Raw genomic sequence first — 22,721 nt, forward strand, 5'->3', positions numbered from 1 at the left:
AAAGGGGTTTTCCCTTCCAATGTGTCAGCACTGAAGCAGATCAGATAATAAGCAAATGCTTGTACACAATGGACTCAGGGTTATCTGTGCGTTAAATAAATTCATAAAAGTTGTGAAGCCATGTCATTTACCGGGATAAAAAGTAGCCTATGTGCTAATCGAGTGTACAAATTATCTATGTGCCAAATTTCATCCAAATCGGTTCAGCTGTTTTTGCGTGAAAGAGTAACACAAACACAAACCTTCACATTTATAATATTAGTAGGATAGTAGGATTTACTTATTCAAGTAGTGGACACAATATACTTTATGTTGATGGTAATTTTTTGTTGTTACATTTTGAGTTTATTTAAAAAATGCACAATTTACAAACAACAAATATTCCAAAATTTCAATTATTCTGCTTATAAGAAAGACAATTATCTAGTAAATTTTGATGGTAGAACTAATTTACACTATGTCTACTTTAAGCAAAATCTGTTAAAGGCCAGGGCCTCAAGTTGCGAGTCCCATCCACACTTTGCAGAAAAACACAAAAATACAATTTTGGAAATCCATGTCAATTATACCTACGGAAACACCACCAGTTTCCCAATAGGGAATTGAAGCAGAAAGTCCGCAGAGGTTTCCTCTTCCACTTTCTGTGAATAGCACTACAGGAAAAACCGCAATGTGTTTCTGCCATGGTTTTTCCCACAGCTTTGGGACATGGAACCTTAGCCTAAATCTTCACCTGCAAAAAGTTTTATCTCTCTACCCTGAGGTAACTTATTATAGCATTCCCATGATATTTGTACCTGTGAAAAGAATAACTAGACTAAGAGTCCTATATTAGAAAAGACCCCAGGGAAATAAAATACCGTATGTATAAATCTTCATAAGAACATTTGTGTTTGTCTCCTGCTATTAGTATTCAGATGAGGAAGGCTTCAGCTGAACCCGGCCTGTTTTAGTCGGAAAGGACACTGGTTTACCTGTAGAATTAAAAATAGACATGTGTATTTTAGCAATCCATCTACCTACAGTATAATGCAGTTCTTGTTCTAAGCGAAACACCGTCAAGAACAAATGTGAAAGTTTCCGACAACTGTTAATGCACCATTACTGGTATACACAGGAAAAACTGAATCATAAAAAAGTGCTTAAGGTGGGCAGAGTTGCGAAGTACTAACTGACAGGATGCCCAGACCTTTGCACATGTTAAACTATGAGTTTAGTGGTCTGTGCACGGAGATCTGAAGATTTTGCTAAACTTGTGACTCAAACGACTTCTATATACCGTATTTTCGGGCGTATAAGACGACCCCCAACTTTTCCAGTTAAAATATAGAGTTTGGGATATACTAGCTGTATAAGACTACCTCTCTACCCCCTTCTGTGGGGTACCTCTTCTTAATGCACACTTACCCCTTAGCATACTCTTTAATGCTTTTTTATTTGCTTTCCAGTCTCAAACCATCTTTTCTATAAAGGAGGGTTCACACTACCACCGCTGTCCGCCCTGGGGTTTCCGTCCTAAACCCCAGAGAAACTGGACAGGCGGTTGGACAGGCCCTTTCGCCTAGATACCTGTTTTGTTTTTTTTTGCACTGACATTCTGGCGGGGCCACATTTACCGTAGATATACCATTTTGGGGAATGTGTAATACTTAGATCACCTTTTTTAAAAAATCAGAGGCGAAACAGTGAAAAAAATGGCGGTTTGGCACTTTTGACGTTCACCATACAGGAAAAATATTTCATATGTAGACCAGGCATTTTCGGACATAGGGGTAACTGATATGTATAACAGTAGTTTTCTACTTTTATATACATTCTAGGGAAAGGAGGTGATTTAGAACTTTTTTTTTTTTTTAACTTTTTTTTTTCCTTTTTTTAACTATTTTATTAGCCCCCACCTAGGGGGCTTGAACCTGCAATCATTTGATTGCAACTCCCATAGACGGCAATACGAGTGTATTGCCGTCTATGGGAGATTTAGTACATTACTATTGAGGCTGGTCATAGACCAACCGCAATAGTAATATTGCTATGACAGGCCTGGGAGCCTTCAGTAGGCTCCCGGCTGTCACTGGAACAGGTCGGCTCATGCGACCTCGCCGTGCAGGAGCCGGCCTGCAACTTTAAAGGTATGGGGCCGGTGGGGACCGGCCCCAGGGGGTGTTTTTACACTTTGTGGATGGGAGAGGGGTTAAGTTTTAATGCCTGGAATCAGAGTACATTCTGATTGCAGGCATTAGCATCGGGTCTCCGCAATCAGTTGCTATGGCGACCGATCTGCAACAGAGCAGTTGCCATTAGCTTTACATACCCGGCGGATGCCATGAAGACCCGGGCCGCAGCATTGCTCCACTCCTGCCGCTGCAGGAAGCCAGCGGCGGCAGGAAGGTTGCGATCCCGCTCCTCCACCCCCTGCCCCACCGTATACCCCGTGTCACGGAGCGAAGGTATACGTCTTTCCTCCGGAGGATATTTTGAATCAACAGGGACGCAAGAGGTCGGGAGGCAACAGCAATTTATTGTAATCCACAAAGTTAGTAGCCGGCGGCGGTCACATCAACCGTAATAACAATAAGTCCACAGAAGTCACAATCCAATGATAGCTTTGGTTCCTTGGTCCTGTAACTAAATCCTGGCTCTCTGCAGAGCTGTGCACAGGCCGGCTAACCCATACTAACTGCTAACTACATACTAAGACTGTTACATCCTATATCTGTGGGTGGGAAGGGCTGAGTCACAGATCCTTCCCCCCTCACCTATGCCAAGGAGAGCAGACTCCCTGTCTCCTGTGGACAATGCACCATCCAACATCTTCTTGGGGACACAATCAGATTATCTCCACCCATTGTCCTCACTAGTTAGAGGTATTTGCATACAATGTGCTAACACACTAGACCCCAATCAGCCAACTACACATTGATGTATACAACAGGTTAGAGAATACATTCCACACCAAATATATATTACACATTGCCTATAGTATAGACTGTAACCATCCCGCGACACCCCGCATATAAGACAACCCCCAACTTTTCAGAAAAGTTTTGGGGGTTAAAAAGTCGTCTTATACGCCGGAAAATACGGTACTTTAGGCTCTAAATATGATGTACGTTGCATATATTGGGAATATTATGGGGCACTAATCTTGTACACTGACTGTATGGCAAGTGAATCCTAGTGTGTAATCCTGTCCCTCCTGTTAGAAACCCTTTCCTTCAACACCTCTTAGTTTGTGCTGCAGATCTCCAATAATATGTCCAATATAATGTCAACTTTTGGGCATGTTATCAGGCCAAAATCGCCAGGGTATATGAACTTTTGTACAGGGTCATTTTGATGTTTTTGGTTGAAAAAAGGCAAAAAAAAACCCAAATAATTTGCCAGAGTATGTAAACTTTATAGCACAACTGTATGTGTGTATAATGCCTAATTTACAGTAAATGTAACATTTCTAACTTCAGAAAAGTAAAGAAACAATACCTAATAACTTACCAATAAACAGTGGTATACTCGGTGATAAATCATCAAATGCAATAACCAGTCCATACTCCTGGGAGTCAAAAAATGAAGTCAACTCCACTGTTGTGAGGTCCTTGCAAAAAGTGAAATTAATTTTGTTACCAAGATAACAGACTCCGGTAATGTGTAATGCTGTGACATCATCAGTGAACGTGGGATCAAATTCCAGACTTTTCTCTGTGATTCTAGAATAAAAGCACAATGAAAATAATCTGGATCTAATACACACCAAAAGTATATGGCTACTTCATCATACCTATGATCTTCATAGACATTCCATTTTAAAACAATAAGTGTTATAAAATTGGAAATATGGAGTTGGGCCCCATTTTATGTCTATTAAAGGGGTTGTCTAGGACTCATACCTTTTGTGTTTTGGGATCTGATGCATTTTTGTAATATGATGTTATTTCCAGAGCCACCAATGCTCTCCCTGTAACGCCGCTATACAGGGAGAGTGTATGGAGACAATTGAACCAAATCCACCAGCACCCTGCCACATTGAGGCAGAGCCTAGCCTGTTAAAGAATAAGCCACTGCTCTCCTGCCTGCAACACCCGTGATCCAGCAGTCCTGTACTTTCTCTAATCGTCTAGCCCCTGCACGTGTAGATCCAATACAGGTTCTGCTCAGCATAAAGAATGGTGGAAAATCAGGGAGCGGGAACGGAGTATGCCTTCGTTCACATCAGCATTTGGATTCCGTCCGGGTAAACAGAATACAAACACAAATGCAAGCGCTTTGCTGTAAAAGCACACAGACCCCATAGACTACAATGGGGTCCATGTGCTTGCCGCGTACTGCCCGCAGAATCAGGCAGACAGGAAAGTAGATGGTGAACTACTTTCCTGTCCGCAAGATCCCTGTGGAGATCTCGCGGCAAGCACACGGACCCCATTATAGTCAATGGGATCAGGTAGAGGGAAGTATCTGAGAGGAAGCTAATATGGAAAAACAGATTGGTGCAGAAGTGTGGAAGGAGAAGTAGAAAGAGCAGTGAACTAGACTGCCAGGAAGTCAGCTCCTGTCCCATGACTACACTGGGTGACAGTGTGCGCCCCTAGCATAGCCTTGTCTCTATCCTGTGCTCTACACGGTATAACTACAGTGTTTCTGAGAGATCTGCCTCACTTTGACCTGCTACTTATATACAAACAGACCTGAATCCGGTATAACCAAACAGCACAGCCTGTAAAAATCCTCCCATGCCTGTGAGAAAATTGACAGCTCCAGAACCATCAGCGTTTTCAGTCCATATCTGAAAGTAGAAATAGGTCAATGTCATGAAAATGAATTGAGAGTTGGGGCCTTTATTAAGGCTGGAGTAGGAAAGTCCCCTCAAAGTGTCCATAACACAAAGTAAATCGGGCACATGTTTATGTTAAGTAAATCTTCCCCAATCAATCTAAATTTAGGGTGCATGCACACTACGTAAACAGCAGCTTATTCTGAATGTAAAACACGTTCAGAATAAGCGGCATATAAAGCAGTTCCCATTCATTTCAATGGGAGCTGGCATACGAGCGCTCCCCATAGAAATGAATGGGCTGCTTTTTTTCACTACGAGCACTCCCATTGAAGTGAATGGGAAGTGCCCGCGTGTACGGCTCGGCATGAGCAGAGCTAGCCGTACACGAATGGCACTTTCCATTCACTTCAATGGGAGTGCTCGTAGTGAAAAAAAGCAGCTCATTCATTTCTATGGGGAGCACTCGTATGCCGGCTCCCATAGAAATGAATGGAGCTGCTTTATACGCCGCTTATTCTGAACGTGTTTTACATTCAGAATAAGCTGCCGTTTACGTAGTGTGAATTCACCCTTAGGGTGCATTCACACAGAGTAACGTTGGCGTTTTTTGTGCTTATTTTGGCACATAGCGCCGCGTATACGCCGTTTAACGCGACCGCAAAATAGCGCGGCGCAAACGCGGCGTATACGCGGCGCTATGTGCCAAAATAAGCACAAAAAACGCCAACGTTACTCTGTGTGAATGCACCCTTTAAGGGGTTTTCAAGTTGTATATAAAATTGCCGAATACAGGAAACTGTGATATAATAATTAATAAAAAATTACATTCCTCCTTATTAACCCTAATATACTAAATGAGCAAGCGTCTTAAAATTCCATTCACTTCAAAGGCAATTTCTTTTTAAGATTAGAACATGAGGTCTGACCTTAAATGGATCTGTTATGTTTGCAAAGCACTTCTTCAATTGTTTTTGTGCCAATTTGGGTTCTTTTAACTCCATAAAGCCAACTGCAAACATGCTCTGTAAATAGGAGAATACAGTAAATTATTCAGTACAGACAGTAAGTATAATGTACTGACGTTGCATTGTACCACACATTACACAGCTAAACATCACATCATCTTATTTTCTAAATGGAAGGTGTTAAATGAACGCAATATACTCACACATTGTACAGTAGAGGTAAGGTCACAGATCATCTCAAGTTAGAAATCTTAGTGAACAGATAACTGCAACCTTTCCCTCCCTTTCATCCAGTCTCTCCCACCATCATTAGATCTATAGTCTATAGTTCTCCATAAAGCCGGTCCTATAAACTACCCAACCTCTATGTCCCACGCTAGGTTTACTTCTGTGCCTGGACTCCAGTCTCTCAATTGACACCTTTTTGTTTCTATTAAAAAGAAAAATTCTGGAAATATTAGATATAACATTGAGTGGACAGTTCAGGTGAAACACGTTGTGTGAATCTAGCCTAACAATTGTAACTGCATTTCAATGAATAAGCATCTGCTTTATCACAAATCAATGCTACATATTTACCCACGTCATGGCAGGTCCATCAGGATCTGTAACCATCTCATAGATGTGAAGATCATTTCTGCGATGTCTTTGAGACATGGGAAACATCAGGGGGTAACCAAGTAAGACCACATCTGCCTGTTTGACCTTATCACCTGTATAGATTTAGAGGGCAAACAGTAAGGATAAAGCACCTTAAAAATGGAAAACCATCGGCGCTATAGCTTGTCTTCCCTGCACACTGGGCAAAGTCTTTTTTTTTTTGCTGTCATAAAATCTCACATTTAAAGTGTACCCCTAAACTTTCAGAGCAATTTTGGATTTTTTCGAGCAGCATTTGTAACATTAGTTAATATTGTAATATACTTTATTGACGGATTTTGTCTCTGGAGTACAGGTTGTATGGGGCGGGGGTGGGGGGGGAGGGGGACTTTGAATAGCTGTATCTTAGGCCATTTTCCTTCTCTGGATAAAAAGAGACCTTATGAAAGATACTATAGCGGGGTGCTCACACTTTTTCAACATGCGAGCTACTTTATAAACTGACCAAGGCAAAAGATCTACTACCCACTTCTTGTGGGCGGGGGCGGGCCTGTGGGTGGGCATGTGGGCGGGGCCAGGCATGTGGGCGGGGGCAAGGCGGAGCGTGAGAGCAGGAGACAGCGGCGTTCTGTGGCTGCCCAGGGATCCCCGGTGTCTGCTTGTTCACAGCGCACTCTCAGCCTGCGCTGTGAACAAGCAGCACCCCGGCTCCCTCCATCACTAATAGCAGGGAAGCGCGTCATCCCCCGGAGCTGCTGCTGCCTGGCCTGCAAGTGTCCAGAGTGCTTGTTCACAGCGCAGGCTGAGAGTCGACTCTCAGCCTGCACTGTGAACAAGCAGACACTGGGGATCCCTGGCTGTATCCCGCAATCGACCCATACGTCCTTTACGATCGAACGGTAGATCGCGATCGACGTATTGGGCACCCCAGTGTAGCCAGACCAAGGTTTGTGCTGTACACTATAAAGAAACAAAGTCTTCATAGTACTACGACATGTCTTCTATCATCCTGTATTGAGTTGGGAAGTTGCTTTTTATTTCATCAACTTGGAGGGTAAAAGTTCAAGAGCTTTGGCGTAAGGTGAGGAAGGTTCTCACCATATGTCACACCATTTTGTAGGTGTCAGTGCAGTCTTACAGTCCCATCCCGCATCATCAACCACCCTTCCCCCTTAAAACTGCAGAACTACCAACAAAACGGTGCAAGCGATTTCAAAACTCCGCTCAACATTTGCACAGCAGTTACATAACAGTTTTATAGAATGGGGTATTTCATTTGAGACATTTATGATACCTCTGGGACCAAAAACAGCGGTTAGGGACACTGTGAATGGAAGAGTAAATATTCAAGCACTTTTTCCATATAAAAAATACAAAACGGAGTGACCAATACTCTCCTTCCCAAGGTAAGTGCGGCTTCCAGAGCTTGGAGTCACATTGATAAGACATTAATGCTCTCTGTATATGCCATAAATGTAGAAAATGGGAAGACGTCCTTTCATTACTGTAACAAAAGCAATTTATCTTACTATATAAATACCTATTTGGTAGCCATCATATTCCGGATGGTAATTATTCTCTGGATCAAACGGGACTTTAATTTTGCTGGCTACTTCGTTCCATATGTCTGGGATGGGTTGCTGCAAATCTTTAGCCAGGTCCATAGAAAAGTTTAGGCTGTGCAAGGAAAAGGTTACGTTAAAATAAAATCAGGTTAAAGCTCCTTTTACAATTATAATATGCATAAGGCTAGATGATTAATAAAATATTACATTTAATACAGATCTTTTTCAGATCGAGTATTTCAATTATTTTCGATCCATGTCTCACGCTGCCATTGGCTAGAGCAGGGGTGGGCAATTAATTTTCCCATGGGGTCGCATAAGAAATTGAAACTATTCTAGAGGGCCATGCGCGCCGCGGCAAATTTAGTAACACCCACTTCTAAGTTGACTCCGCCCATTCTCAATCATCTTTTCATGTGCCCCCACAAAGTATAATCCTCCTACAGTCACCCGTACATTATCTGCCCCCACGTTATAATGTTCCCTTCCAACTGCCCCACAGTATTAAGACCTTCTCCTGGTGCCCCAGTTTAAATTGGTGGAAACTAGAGGGGGACGTTTAAACTCGGGCAGCTGGAAGCAACAATTAAACGATAGGGGTAGCTGGAGGGTGACATTAAACTAGAGGCAGACAGGTCCCCCTCCAGCTACCTGCACAGTTTAATGCCCCCTCCAGTTGTCCCCAGTTTAATGTACCCCCAGTTTAAGTGCCCCCTTCATCTACCCCCAGTTTCATGTCCCCCACTCCATCTATGCCCCCAGTATAACATTCCTCCTCCATATCTGCCCACAGTATAACATTCCCCTTCCTTCTCTGCCTCTAGATTACTGAGACATAGACACACACAGACAGACACACACACTCTCCACCCTGTATCTCGCATCCCCCCTCAGTACCTTAGGACACACACCACACATCTCCATCTTCTTGCACTGTCCTGCCGGCACTAAGACACGCGTCCCTAGTCAAGTTATGCTGGCCGGACTGAATCAGTCAGGGGGCCCGATATGGCCCGCGGGCCGTACATTGCCCAGGTCTGGGCTAAAGAATAAGTCATTAACTGTACAGCATTCAATCAGGATTGGTGATATGTGAATAACCAAAGCCAAAATTCTGTGGCATGTTGTGGTATAAACTAGTCAGACATGCAGGACTTTGTGTCCGGTTAAAAAAAAAAACAGTTTCGCCGCGGAGACCACAAAACACTCACGGGCGGACACTGTCTGCCGGGTTTCCGTCTCCTGTCGGCAGAAGATGGAAACCTGAAAGCGGAGACTGGGGCGCAGGTGTGAACCCGCCAGGAATAGTATTAGCCAAAAATCTAAATTACTTTGCTGCTACTGTAAAAGACTGCTTTACTGCAATGTGGTGCTTCATCCAGGGTTGAGGCCAAGAGGTCACAAAAAAGAGCAGCTGCCATGTAGTGCCAAAGTACTGATACAAGTTGGGCATCTTTGAGCATATTATATCCACACTGTGTCCTCACCGCAGATCAGTTTACATCTTATTTAAGCCTCTTCTTCCTCACACTCATTTACCCAACCACAACTAGTGAATCATGCCATTTCTCAGCAAATGCCATCACATTTCACAAAAATTCTAAGTATTTTATCTCTTGTCACAATGCTCAACTTCACCACACTGCACATTACATGCTAGCACAACACTCGCGCGCCCCCTTGTGGTTCATACATCAAATTCGTCCATTGGAAAGTAGTCATTGACACACACACTGTCTTGCAGTGTTCTATAGGGATAGAGATTTCTGTCTAAAATATAGACACACTCAAGACGGGTTTTAAAAATCAAAGGAAAAATCATATACTTTAGTAATAAAAAATTTAAAAAAATTTATATATTGATCCAATGTCACTTTGTGCGCTGCTGTATGGTGCCAAGGAGAATATTCCTGTAATACAGCATTTACTTTCTCATGAGAAAAACTCTGGGTTACTATGTACAATATTACCCACTATAATACGGATTAGTAGAACACAGACCTGACCATAGGACTCAAGTAATATTACATGATAAGAAAGAATGGAAAGCAAGCATCACCTGATCTGTGCCAGCACATTTGTATATACAGAGTTATTAACATCACTGTGATATTCATCTGGAGGCATCACACCTATATAGAGAAAAAGTCATTCTGCATTGTGAGAACACTCCCTTCAAATACAAGTATACACAAGTAAAGAGGCCGGTCCACCGCTTCAATGTCACAAAGCTGCCATTTTATCAGTGGACATAAAGACAACCACTATCAGGGTATGTTAATGTCATAGAAAGGGACCCACTGAGATCTGCGCAAGTTCTCAAGGGCCTAAGGCAGTGGTTCTTAACCGGGGTTTGATCGAACCCTAGGCCCTATGCACGGTTCATTTTGTGTACCAGTAAAAAAAAAAACCATATACCTATGTCTTGAATTTGGAAAAAAATCATATTTGATTTATCACTAAAGAAGGGTTCAGTGAATGTGCATATGAAACTGGTGGGTTCGTACCTCAAACAAGGTTAATAACCACTGGCCTAAGGAAAGGAACCCAGGAAGTCACAGGTAATGATGTCCCCTGTCCTTTCCTTAGGTTGCCCATTGGCCTCAACGACCATGTGACCGCTGAGGCCGATCAGTGGCCTAAGGAAAGGGACACAGGAAGTTACAATGTGGTGGGGACCTCTGGAAGAAAACACAAGAGCAGCAGGACCAGACTGAGCTGGAAGACACCAGAGCACCGATACAGGTGAGTATGGGGGTTGTTTGTTTTTTTTACCTTTCCCAAACTCATATTGAAAATGGGGTTATCCCTGACTACCCCTTTAAGGGATAGTACAAATTTAGTTATCAGTTTGCTGGATTTTAGGATTTTTCAAAATCTGAATCCCCCTGTTCCCTTCACAGTGCTTAATGGTTAGTTACTGTGTACATAAATACATAGCAGTGACCAATAGTGACAGGGGCATTCAGCAGGAGGCAGGGACATCCCCTTTAATTGAATATCACCTTTAAATAACCAATGACATTTTTGCTTAGTACTATATACTCTTTTCTTTTTGGATTATACCAGTGTGTCCCTGTCTAATAGGTTCCTACCATTAATGTGATAACACTGTTCTTCGGCACTCCACACAACTCTGCTACACCAGTAATCAGCAATTGAGCTCACCACTTCCCAGCCACCGCACAATGCAAAAAAATCCACATCCTATCAGATAAAACAAAATCATTGGTAAAAAAAAAAAAAACACCACTTAGAGCCATTCAGTAGTCCCATGCTGGCATTTCGGAGCTTTAGGCTGAGGCCCCACGTTGCAGAAGCGCAGCTTTTTTTGTTGCAGATTTTGTTGCGGTTTTTTTTAGCCAAATTCAGGAGTGGCTTGTAGAGGAATAGAAACTATAAAGGAAGTATTTAGATGATTCCATTCTTCTAAAGCCTTTTAAATGGATGGAATGTTAAAATGCCATAACGATGCCAACCTACCGTATATACTCGAGTATAAGCCGACACGAATATAAGCCGAGGCCCCTAATTTTACCACAAAAAACTGGGAAAACTTATTGACTCGAGTATAAGCCTAGGGGGGAAATGCAGCAGCTACTGGAAAATTTCAAAAATTAAAATGGTCTGAGTTTTTGGGTGCAGTAGATGCTGGGGAAGGGGAGGGGGTGTTTTGGTTGTCTGTCTGCCCCTTCCCCAAGCTTGAGGACTGTTTTTTTTTCCCCCACTTGGAATTCAGTCTGGCTGAATATAGGGTCTCTGCAGTGCTCCTATTAACCCCTTCCCGACGGAACAGGAGCACTGCAGATCCCCTATATTCAGTAGACCGGGCACTTTCAGACACATGGAAAAAATTATTTTTTTTTTTGCTGACTCGAGTATAAGCCGACAGGGGCTTTTTCAGCACAAAAACTGTGCTGAAAAATTTGGCTTATACTCGAGTATATACAGTACGTTAATTGCTTTATTTCAGATAAAACCAATAAATAGTGGACTTATTGTTACCTTTGTCATGTAATAGTACTGTTTAAATATCATTAACACATCTCCATTAATGTGAATTTCTTGATCACCATAAATTTTCTCTGGACAAACTTCATATCCTGTTACAGCGCTTTCCCAAGGGAACTTAGCACCCTAAAAGACAAGTACAATATCATATCACAAGTCTGTTATAATAGCTTGATTTATTTATTTATTTTTTATTTATATGAACATACAAACTGCTATAGTTCTTCAAATTAAAAATAAGGCCCTTCACTATAAAGATTAAAATGCAAAAAAGGAAGAAATAAATTCAAAACTTGTAAAAGAAAAAGTATCAAATTTGATCATGAAAATACATCTAAATAATCACATCATACAGATAAAATTAGAAAGATACAGAATAAAGAAGGGCTGAGGCAACACGGTGGCTCAGTGGTTAGCACTATAGCCTTGCAGCGCTGGAGTCCTGGATTTCGAATCCTGCCAGGAACAACATCTACAAGGAGTTTGTATGTTCTCCCTGTGTTTGCGTGGATTTCCTCACATACTGATAGGGAAAAATGTATATTGTGAGCCCTATATGGAGCTCACAATCTACATAAGACAGAAAAAAAGAAGGGCTGACTATGCAACCAATCCAACCACAATGGGCGCACACTAGGGAACGCTGCAGGAACCATGTAACGTGATGAATATATTCCAATAGAACAAGCTAATGCCAGTTATAACACGATTATTGTATACAGAATACATCAAATATAACTGAGATTAATAGCACTGTCTCCATTTTTGCAACTGACACCAAACTATGTAGTACAGTACAATCTATGGAGGGATTTACGCAGGTTAAAAACACATTTGGACAGACTTAGTGTTTGGGTATCCAAATGACTATGTGGCTAGGTGTAATGTGATGCATCTGGGTAAAATAATCTGCATATAACATGTGTCTGCGGGAGTAAAGTTGGGGGGAGTCACTAGTGGAGAAGGACCTGGGTGTACTTGTAGATCATAGCTTTAATTACAGCACAACGTCTGTCAGCTGCTTCTAAGGCCAGCAGGATATTGTTTCCAGAAACTGGGAAACGGATCGTCCCAAGATAATCAGAAAATGTCCCTGGGATGGTCACATGACCTCCCCAGGGGTATGGATACATATAATTATATTTGCATAATTATGTAATTTAGAAAGTAGGAGGGGGAGGGGGATTACATTAGTGTAGGGATTTCCAGTTATTCCGGACATCCCCTTTAATAAATACTAACTAAACGATACAAAATCATACAATGGCTTCAGGACAATAAAATACATTTCTCTTCTTACAAGTGTCACTTTTTTACTTACTTTACACCCCTGTTGCTTAGCATTCTGAATTGCTCCCTCGAGGGTTCGGATCCTGTATTTAAGAATATGGCGAGCCATCTCTGGGTAAAACAGTAGAATATTTGGATATATCCAAGTGTCCTTAGGAAATAGAAATAATTATATTAGTCAAGTAAATTAGGAAAAAAACATTTATAGACCAGCTAAAAGCATCATCTGAATATTAGGTTAAGCACTCGTATAGTGCATATAGGAGCCATGCTGTATATGACACTTCATATAGTGATAACATTATGGCTTTACCAATGACACATACTTGGTCCCAAAAAACATGTCCCCAATAATCTTCATCGTGTTGCCCATTCGACAGACCTCCTGGACTGATGCCATTGAAGTCTTCATTAGATCCCAGTGGTGGTAAAGAGCTCAGCAAATAATAGAGACATCCAATGACAGCTTGCTGCAGAACCAAGGAACCTTCCACATCTATCCTGCTACCCTCCCATAGCTGTGCCCATGCTTCTGTATGTGAAGATAACAGGTGGCCCTTATCAGCTAGAGAAAGGCCTTCCTCAAAGCTTTCTTTCACATCTTTTTCAGTTTCTGAAACAGCTGTAAGGAACACCCATGTTTTTTCCCGCTCAGAGTCTAGGGTCAGGCATTGGGGTACTGGAGTGTAGATCATATGAACCGTCTTCAGGGGACAGGAAGGAATCTCAGCGGTTAGTGTGCTTCCATATATGTACCTACAAAACAAAGCACAAGCATGACTGCTAGAAATGGAGCAGAACTAATGTTAGACAGTCTTAAAGGTTAACGGAGCACTCCGCTAAAAAGCTGTCCTCTACTGCTAGATTGGTGGGGGTCTGACTGCTGGGCCCACCACTAATCACAGAACAAGGGACCAGAGTCCTCCTACCAGAAGGTTACTTTCTGCACAAATCTATGGAACATAACTTCTGCTTTTCTTCAACATTCCTATGAAGATAATGAGGCAGCAGCATTCATGAATATCTGTCTCTTAATTCACCTAAGGATGGGTGATCAATATCACATCGGTGGGAGTCTGACACCGAGGATCCCCTATCCATCAGCACGTCTGAGCAACTGATAGAGGAAGCAGATAGATGTGTCCTATGTAGTAGCAAGTCCAGCTTACTGCAGATCAGAGACCATTGACTTGAATGGGAGCGGCTTTTTTCAGCTGATATATAGGTAATGGAGCTGTCAGCTTCCTGATCCATTCTCTGTGTAACAACAGCAGATTAAGATAAAGCCCTGACACATTTTAGCTGACTATCTGATGTATACTTTGGGATAATCTCTCAAAATACACTTCACTACCATTGTAAAGGCATACAGTGGCATAATACATCATAGGCTTCGTGTTTATCTGGCTTGGTAATGTATCTTGTACAGACAAACATGTATAGTAGAGTGACTCTCCTATCATTTGAATGATCTTACTATTCACTTAGAAGTACAGATGTAGCAGAGTTAAAGGGGTTGTCTGGGCAGAAGTTATTTATGGCCTACCTCAGGATTTCACTGCAGCTCAGAGCTCATTGAAGTTATTGTAGTTGGCACTATAAAGGGGACAGAGCTTTCTGATTCCAGCCCTGTATTGTGCATCAATGGAGCCATAGTGACTCCTGGGAATGGCTCTCGGCCCCCCACCGATCATCTATTTTGGCTTATCCTGAGGATAAACCATATATGGCTTGTACCTGGACCCAAACCCAAACTTCTGCAATTGGTTAAACTGGCATCAGATAAACATTTCTGAATGACCTTTCATAGTTTTTTATTTTTTCCTGCTGGGGTTGTTTAGCCAATTGCAGAAGTTCAGGTAACTCTGGGACATCTGTATACAGCTATTTAAAAAGTGATGCAATAAATATATTCTGTATTCGTACTCACTTAGCATTACAGTAGTCGGGGCCTCTCTGCAGATCTAAGTCTTGGCTTTCTGCCTTGAAATCGACTTCAAGATTGACGCTTACAGAACTGGAGCCTCTTAAGGTTATTAGGTTGACCAAGAGGTGTCTGTGCAAACGATGAGCAAAGAGCTGCTGGGTAACTGTGAATGTAGAGCACTGGAGGGTATGGCTAAAGGTTCCTGAAATGACACATAGTAATGAAGCAGAATGTCAGAAGGTTTTCATAACTTATCATATTAAATATGAAAAATAATCTGTTTCAACAGCCATTCCATCTCTCTAATGAATATTACAAAGATTTTTCAGAGATTGAAGGGGCTCTATCATTGGGAAAAGTCATTTTTAACTAAGCACATCCTTGCATAGCTTTTAGAAATGCTATTCCACACCTAGCACCCTCTGCCTATTCTTTCCTATGTTGCCTGTGCTGCTGATGACTTCCTGCTTCCTGTTTGCACACATAGATAGGAAAGAGCAGCAGGGAGGAGGCTGCTGGGAACTTCCTGTGCTGGCTGAAAGCTCATTAGCATATGAATAAAAATGGGCTCATTCAAAAACCATTCAGGCAATTTACATACAAAAGGTAGGTGTGGAATATCATTTCTAAAGGCTTTGCATGTATGTGCTTAGTTAAAAATGACTTTTCCCAATGAAAAAGCCCCTTTAAAAAAAAAAAATTCGAATAGCACGCTCCCACAGGAATGAATGGACGTAGCCCGCACGCAGCCGGAGCCAGCGTCCTGCCGCTTATCCCCCAGCGCGCCGGACACTCCCATTCATTTCTATGGAAGCATGCTATTCCAAACTGCCGTTTCGAATAGTACTCGCTCATCTCTAATAGACATTACAACTATGAACAATGTCCCTAAAGTAGTAGTCACCCGTCACTGATGCTCTGCCACCCACATTCAGACATTGCCCTGTGAAAAGCTGTCTGTTTAGTATACTTGCAATTATAAAACAACTATATATATATATATATATATATATATATATATATATATATATATATATATGCATTATAAAGCAATAGTACAAGTGAATGTAAGAAGATTTGTTTAAATCTCATTAAAGAAATAGTTCCTTCTTCACTTACCAGGCAGAGTTACATTTTATATAAAAATCTATGGGAGAGGGCTACTGAAAAAGACAAATAGCTTCAGCTGCTAAACTCTGCTGCACTGTGAGTCAGGGATCCATTATAACACTGCAAGTTCAAGATAACACTGTGACTGCATAGAATGAGGCAATAAGTCAATTAACCGCTTCTCCTTCTCTCATAGACTTGTGTGTATTAGGAAAGTACTCTGTCTGAAAGACAATGAGGAGGAAGAGTAGAACCGCCTAATAAGTAATGAGGGAAACATACTTCTTTAATAAGATATGGTATATTAAAAGATTCTTAGATTCACCTGTACAATTTAAGAAATGCTGTATTATATAAATAGAGATATGCTTTAAGGTTGGAATTGCATATGTGGTTTTGATATACACAGTCCAGTCATATTAATGTGACCACCGCCTACTTTTCACGTCAACGTTAAATAACCAATTGCAGAAGGCACGTGTCATCAGCCATCTGGGTGCACTCATCATTGTGGAAGGCACGATGGATCAACACAAGTATGCATCTATCCTTGCGGACCATGTTCACCCCTACATGTGAATTGTTTTTCCTCAGGATGATGGCATCTACCAGCAGGACAATGCCACGTGTCATAAAGCTCGCAGTGTACGTGCGTGGTTCGAGGAGCGCCAGGATGAGTTTACCGTACTCCCTAGGCCAGCAAATTCCCCGGACTTGAACCCAATTGAGAATCTGTGGCACCACCTCGATTGGCTTGTTCGCGCCATGGATGCTCAACCGTGTAACCTAGCGCAGCTGGCCACGGCACTGGAGTCGGCATGGCTCAACATCCCAGTGACCATCATCACGACATCCCCTCTCTTCCTGCACGTCTCGCAGCGGTCTGCTCTGCTAAAGGTGGATATTCTGGATTTTGATAGGTGGTCACATTATTGTAACTGGACTGTGTATATATTTTAAGGAAAGACTCAAAGGGTCACAAAAACTGCATATGTGATTCCAGCCTACTCCATACCTAGACTGAAGACAAGCAGCGACACCACAAAATAAATGGCTCTCTGTTAGGAAATATATGTCAATATGTCATAACAATGTACCTGTTTTTATATTCAGACAGAATTTTTCATCCACAACTTCCTCCTTGTTTACACAAAGACGGACATTGAGAGGGCTTGGAACATTTGCTCTGTGACAGTCGCCCACTGACCCATTGTAGATGCCATTTACATGTAAGACCTCTCCATAGGCTCTTGTGCCGAGATAACCATTAGCCATTATTGCGATAAGTCGGGGGTCCGAAGGCAGTGATTTTGCTGAAAATATCCAGGGATCATCTTCCACATCAGCCATTTATGTATTTATTATTTTTTAACTGTAAAGAAAAACATTAAGGAATATGAATTATAGAAAGAAACATAACTTAGGGCATGTTCACATGGCAACATTGGTTTCAATGCGCATAAGGTAAATGTTGTATCAAGTTTTAATACTTAGGCAAGATAAGTTAAATAACTAGACAAAGTGCTGTTATGTGTGTAATGGGGTCCTTTCCAGAATTATGGTGGCGTGGCTCATGTGCGGAAATTGCACCTCCCCCTGAATGCAATAAACATTAGTAAGGCCTTATTCGGATGACAGTAGGGTAAAAAACGGCCATGTAGATCCTTTGAAAGCGCTTTCTCACATACCAGTGAATAACCACTATATGATGGCCATTTTCCACCGCCATATTCAGCCACGGTCCAGCCATGACAGAATGCCAACTGAACGGGCCTTATCAGCGAGGAGTCTCAAGAATGTGTAAGACACTTATTTTTTCAGTGTCCTGCTGCGATCTCTCCCTTCCATTGAAAACAATGGGAGTCAGATTTAGGGCAGAATATGCAGTGAATTCCTACGTGTGAACGTCCCCTAATGGTTTTAAAAATGATCATCATACTGTCTATCACTGTTCAACTGGACATGCAGAAATTAGTTTTCACATACATAGGAATGGCAGTAGGACACTGTAGGCATTCTACATGCTGCTATATGGTAACCTGTACAGTACTACAGATATTCTCTCCCAGAAGCAACTCCTCCAGGGGTGAATACCTGTGTGACAGAGTGTGTAGGATGAAGTATTTTTTGTAGGCGTCATATGGAATCTGAACAAAAATATCTTTATGAAATGAGAGGAATATGGAGGTACAAGCAGTGGCGTAACTACCGCCATAGCAGCAAAGGCAGCTGCTACAGGGCCCGGGACATTAGGGGCCCGGTGACAGCCGCTACCGCTGCTATCATTATACTCGGGGGGGGTCTTTTCGGACCGGGAGAGGTAAGAAACATAAAAAACACTGTTACTTACCTCTCCATGATCCGGGCAGGCTTGGGCCTAGTCGTCTGATGTCTCATGACCCCGGCCTGCGTCCCGGGTCATGTGACGTGTGACGTCATTGAAGATCGACTACTTCGGAGGCCGACAGCGTAGGAGACGGGAGATAGGTGAGTAACAGAGTTTTTTTTATGTTTTTCTCCCCCTGGGTCTCCGATTATTATACTCTGGGGTCTGAAAAGACCCCAGAGTATAATACTGTGTGAAGGGGCCACTATGGGGCATAATAGAGCGCGCAGGAATGCGTAGGAGAGGGTCGGTCGAGGTCAAAAGTTCACCACGGGGCCCTGCCATTCCTAGTTACGCCACTGGGTACAAGAGTACAACAAAGAAGTCCATAGGTGACATAATGTAACATGGCACAAGTTGTGTGAATCACACTACGCATACAACTAAATTATAAAAGTGTAAATTCAAGCCTAAAATGAGGACAGCAGCTCCCTCTAGTGGTAGAGAGCAGGCATATTTCTTAAAAATTACCAACTGTTATCTTTAAAGAGGTTCTTTCACCATTTTGCCCACATGCAGTTCCATATACTGCCGGAAAGCTGACAGTGCGCTTAGTTCAGTGCACTGTCAGCTTTCCCGATCTGTGCTCGGTGTGAAGAGCTTACGGTCCGGTACCGTAGCTCTTCTATGGTCAGAAGGGCGTTTCTGACAGTTAGCCGGAGACGTCCTTCTTCACAGCACAGCCAATCGCGCTGTGCTGTGAGAGCCGGGAGGAACGCCCCCTCCCTCCCTGATAATACTCGTCTATGGACGAGTACTGCGAGCAGAGGGAGGGGGCGTTCCTCCCCGCTCCACAGCACAGCGCGATTGGCTGCACTGTGAAGAAGGACGTCTCTGGCTAACTGTCAGAAACGCCCTTCTGACCATAGAAGAGCTACGGTACCGGACCGTAAGCTCTTCACACCGGGCACAGATCGGGAAAGCCGACAGTGCGCTGAACAGTCTAGACTAGAGTCATCGCTGGGCTGTGAGGAATGCCCCCTCGCCCAGACAGTACTCATCCATAGCCCTGAACTGTCAGAGGAGGGGGGGGTTCCTTACTGCCACTTGTGTTGGCTTTCTAGCGGTGTATAAAACCGCACATGTATAAGGACGTGAAAAGTCTAATTTATGAAAAAAAATTATAATAATGCTTACCCAAAGTTATTACAAGCAATAAAATAGATATTTGAAGTCCCCTAATTGTCTTTAATGTCTATTTGTGTTGTATGGGCAGTGTTACTGAGATAGCAAAGGGTTAAAGGGGCATATAGAGCATCCAGGTAACACTCGGATCACACTAGTGTTCAGGCACTCCGTCCCATATTCTGCTTAAAATTGGCGGAGATAAAAATCCTGCAAGCAAATTTCAGTATAAAATCAGTGGAGACCGTGCAGAAGCCCAATGCACCCAATTATACTCTATGGGGTCCACATGTTTCTGTGACTAATCTCTTTTTAAATGGATAGGGGTTTTTTATGTCCAAGCAGAACCGAAGAATAGAAACTCGAACGCTTGTGTGAACCTATCATAAAGCACACACAAAAATTCATGAACTTTATAATCTACTTTTTTAGGTGTCTTTACATTTTCCACTGTATTTGATGTATATGACCTTCTGAGTTCGTACAAATTTTCCGCTAGTGGAAAAAAAAAAACTAGCAGCACCCACTGAAGTCAATGGGAGGATTTTTTTTTTCAGCGTGGAAAATTCCACACCAAATTCCTCACCATTTTACTCCATGTGAATGGACCCTAAAAGTCAATAAGAAATTCTATTGCTCTATAAACTGGCCAATCAAAGTGACTGTGTTATATACATTTTGGTGGGAGGGGGTCAGATTTTGGCAAGACAAAAGTTTTTTTGCCTTGTCATATAATGCACCCAATCCTAGTGTACAGGCAAAGTAGTCAGGATTTTGACGCGGAGTCCGTGTCAAAATCCTGCCGTCTCCTAAATAAATCTATGGGAGACGGTTATTTCCTTTTTCTGTGAGCGGTTTGTTTCGGCTCACGGAAAAAAGAAGCGACCTGCCCTTTCTTCAGGCAGATTCCGAAGTTTATTCAGCCGCGGCATCCGCCTCGCGACACCTCCCGACTAGGCCCATTCATTTGGGCTTAATCCACAATATATGTAATCCACAATATATGATACATGTAATACACAGTACATGATATATGTAATTCACAATACATCTAATACACAATATATGTAATCCACAATATATGATACATGTAATACACAGTACATGATATATGTAATACACAATACATCTAATACACAATATATGTAATACACAATATATGATACATGTAATACACAGTACATGATATATGTAATACACAATACATCTAATACACAATATATGTAATACACAATATATGATACATGTAATGCACAGTACATGATATATGTAATACACAATACATCTAATACACAATATATGTTAATCCACAATATATGATACATGTAATACACAGTACATGATATATCTAATACACAATATTATGTAATACACAGAAGGATCATCTCCTCTGCACAGAACTCTTACCCTCTGCTTCATAGAGGAGCTCATGTATGGTGGAGCCTTCTCTATGTTATCTCTGTGCCCTAATGTGTCCGGTGTCCCCCTTTAAGACCCGTCTCTCCTATATGGCAGGTATACATGTAGTGACGTCACAGCCCCAGGACATTACCTGTATACACCGCCTGCCTCGCCTTGCAGACACCGCAGACTGCTCCTGTATTCTCCCTGCTCTCTTGCCCGGAGCCGCTCTGTGTATCACGAGAACAGGAAGGAAACTTCTTTTTCCAAAAGTTTTATGGAACTAGAAGTGACGTCACGTACAGGGGAAGTATATGAGTGTGTCAGACGGTGCTGCGGTGATGGCCGGGCTGTATACAGGGTCATATGGACAGTGCTATAGACATAGCTGTATACAGGTCCATAGACAGTGCTATAGACAGAGCTGTATACAGGTCCATAGACAGTGCTATAGACAGAGCTGTATACAGGTCCATAGACAGTGCGCTAGACATAGCTGTATACAGGGCCATAGACAGTGCTATAGACATAGCTGTATACAGGGCCATAGACAGTGCTATAGACAGAGCTGTATACAGGTCCATAGACAGTGCTATAGACAGAGCTGTATACAGGTCCATAGACAGTGCTATAGACATAGCTGTATACAGGGCCATAGACAGTGCTATAGACATAGCTGTATACAGGTCCATAGACAGTGCTATAGACAGAGCTGTATACAGGTCCATAGACAGTGCTCTAGACATAGCTGTATACAGGGCCATAGACAGTGCTATAGACATAGCTGTATACAGGTCCATAGACAGTGCTCTAGACATAGCTGTATACAGGGCCATAGACCGTGCTATAGACATAGCTGTATACAGGGCCATAGACAGTGCTGTATACTGGGCTATAGGCAGTTCTATAGACAGTGCTGTATACAGGGCCATAGACAGTGCTGTATACGGGTCCATGGACAGTGCTATAGACATAGCTGTATACAGGGCCATAGACAGTGCTGTATACAGGGCCATAGACAGTGCTGTATACGGGTCCATGGACAGTGCTATAGACCGTACACAGTGCTCGGTGCCTCCTCTATGGAGTCTTCTCTCGAATTCCTCAAAGCTAGTGAAAAGGGTGTGAGTGGGGAGACGTGATAGCCAATCAGGTTGCAGCATTCATTTGAAAGAAAGGGTCTCTAAACTGTGAGCTGTAATCTGATTGGTCACTTTTACAGATTAACACACCTTCAATCTCCCTTGTGCTCACGACTTGAAAATGGATTCTGTAAGGGATTGCTCACAGCTTCTCTCTTCAGAATAATGGCAGTGTTTAGGTGTTCAGTGTTATGGGAGCCCTATCTCCTGTATTAGTTTATACACCTGCATTGCTCTAAATGCATGAAGTCTTGTTTTTTGCAGGATGAGCTACATATAAGACGAGAGGGACAAAATCTGCATCAAATTTAGTTATCGTAAGCCTCACCACCAGCCACCCATTCCCATCCATGTCCCTTTGTACCGTCCATCATACAATGGACTTCTAGTGACCCCAGCCAGGGCTGTTAAATAGGTTAGGGGGCCCTGTT

The 22,721-nt window shown here is 42.4% G+C and overlaps 1 protein-coding gene across 2 annotated transcripts; it reads right to left on the reverse strand.

The window, feature by feature from the left end:
* Nucleotides 1-520: 520 nt before the first annotated feature.
* Nucleotides 521-21,389, reverse strand: PGGHG (protein-glucosylgalactosylhydroxylysine glucosidase). Of its 2 annotated transcripts, XM_075281533.1 has the most exons (14): nucleotides 21,300-21,389; nucleotides 17,334-17,608; nucleotides 15,130-15,328; nucleotides 13,526-13,955; nucleotides 13,231-13,350; nucleotides 11,904-12,035; nucleotides 10,994-11,105; nucleotides 9,958-10,030; nucleotides 7,874-8,010; nucleotides 6,313-6,446; nucleotides 5,695-5,790; nucleotides 4,680-4,777; nucleotides 3,493-3,704; nucleotides 521-974 (listed from the first exon to the last, which is right to left on the reverse strand). In XM_075281533.1, exons 2-14 carry the CDS (start codon nucleotides 17,584-17,586, stop codon nucleotides 907-909), a joined length of 2,064 nt encoding a protein of 687 aa, XP_075137634.1. In that variant the 5' UTR covers nucleotides 17,587-17,608; nucleotides 21,300-21,389; the 3' UTR covers nucleotides 521-906. The 2 variants fall into 2 exon arrangements, with proteins under 2 accessions (XP_075137634.1, XP_075137635.1); XM_075281534.1 differs by lacking the exons at nucleotides 521-974; nucleotides 3,493-3,704; nucleotides 4,680-4,777; nucleotides 5,695-5,790 and adding an exon at nucleotides 5,922-6,163 and having other exon boundaries at nucleotides 6,317-6,446.
* Nucleotides 21,390-22,721: the final 1,332 nt, after the last annotated feature.

Source organism: Leptodactylus fuscus, chromosome 7 (genome assembly GCF_031893055.1).
Source record: "Leptodactylus fuscus isolate aLepFus1 chromosome 7, aLepFus1.hap2, whole genome shotgun sequence".
NCBI classification, from domain to species: Eukaryota; Metazoa; Chordata; class Amphibia; order Anura; family Leptodactylidae; genus Leptodactylus; species Leptodactylus fuscus.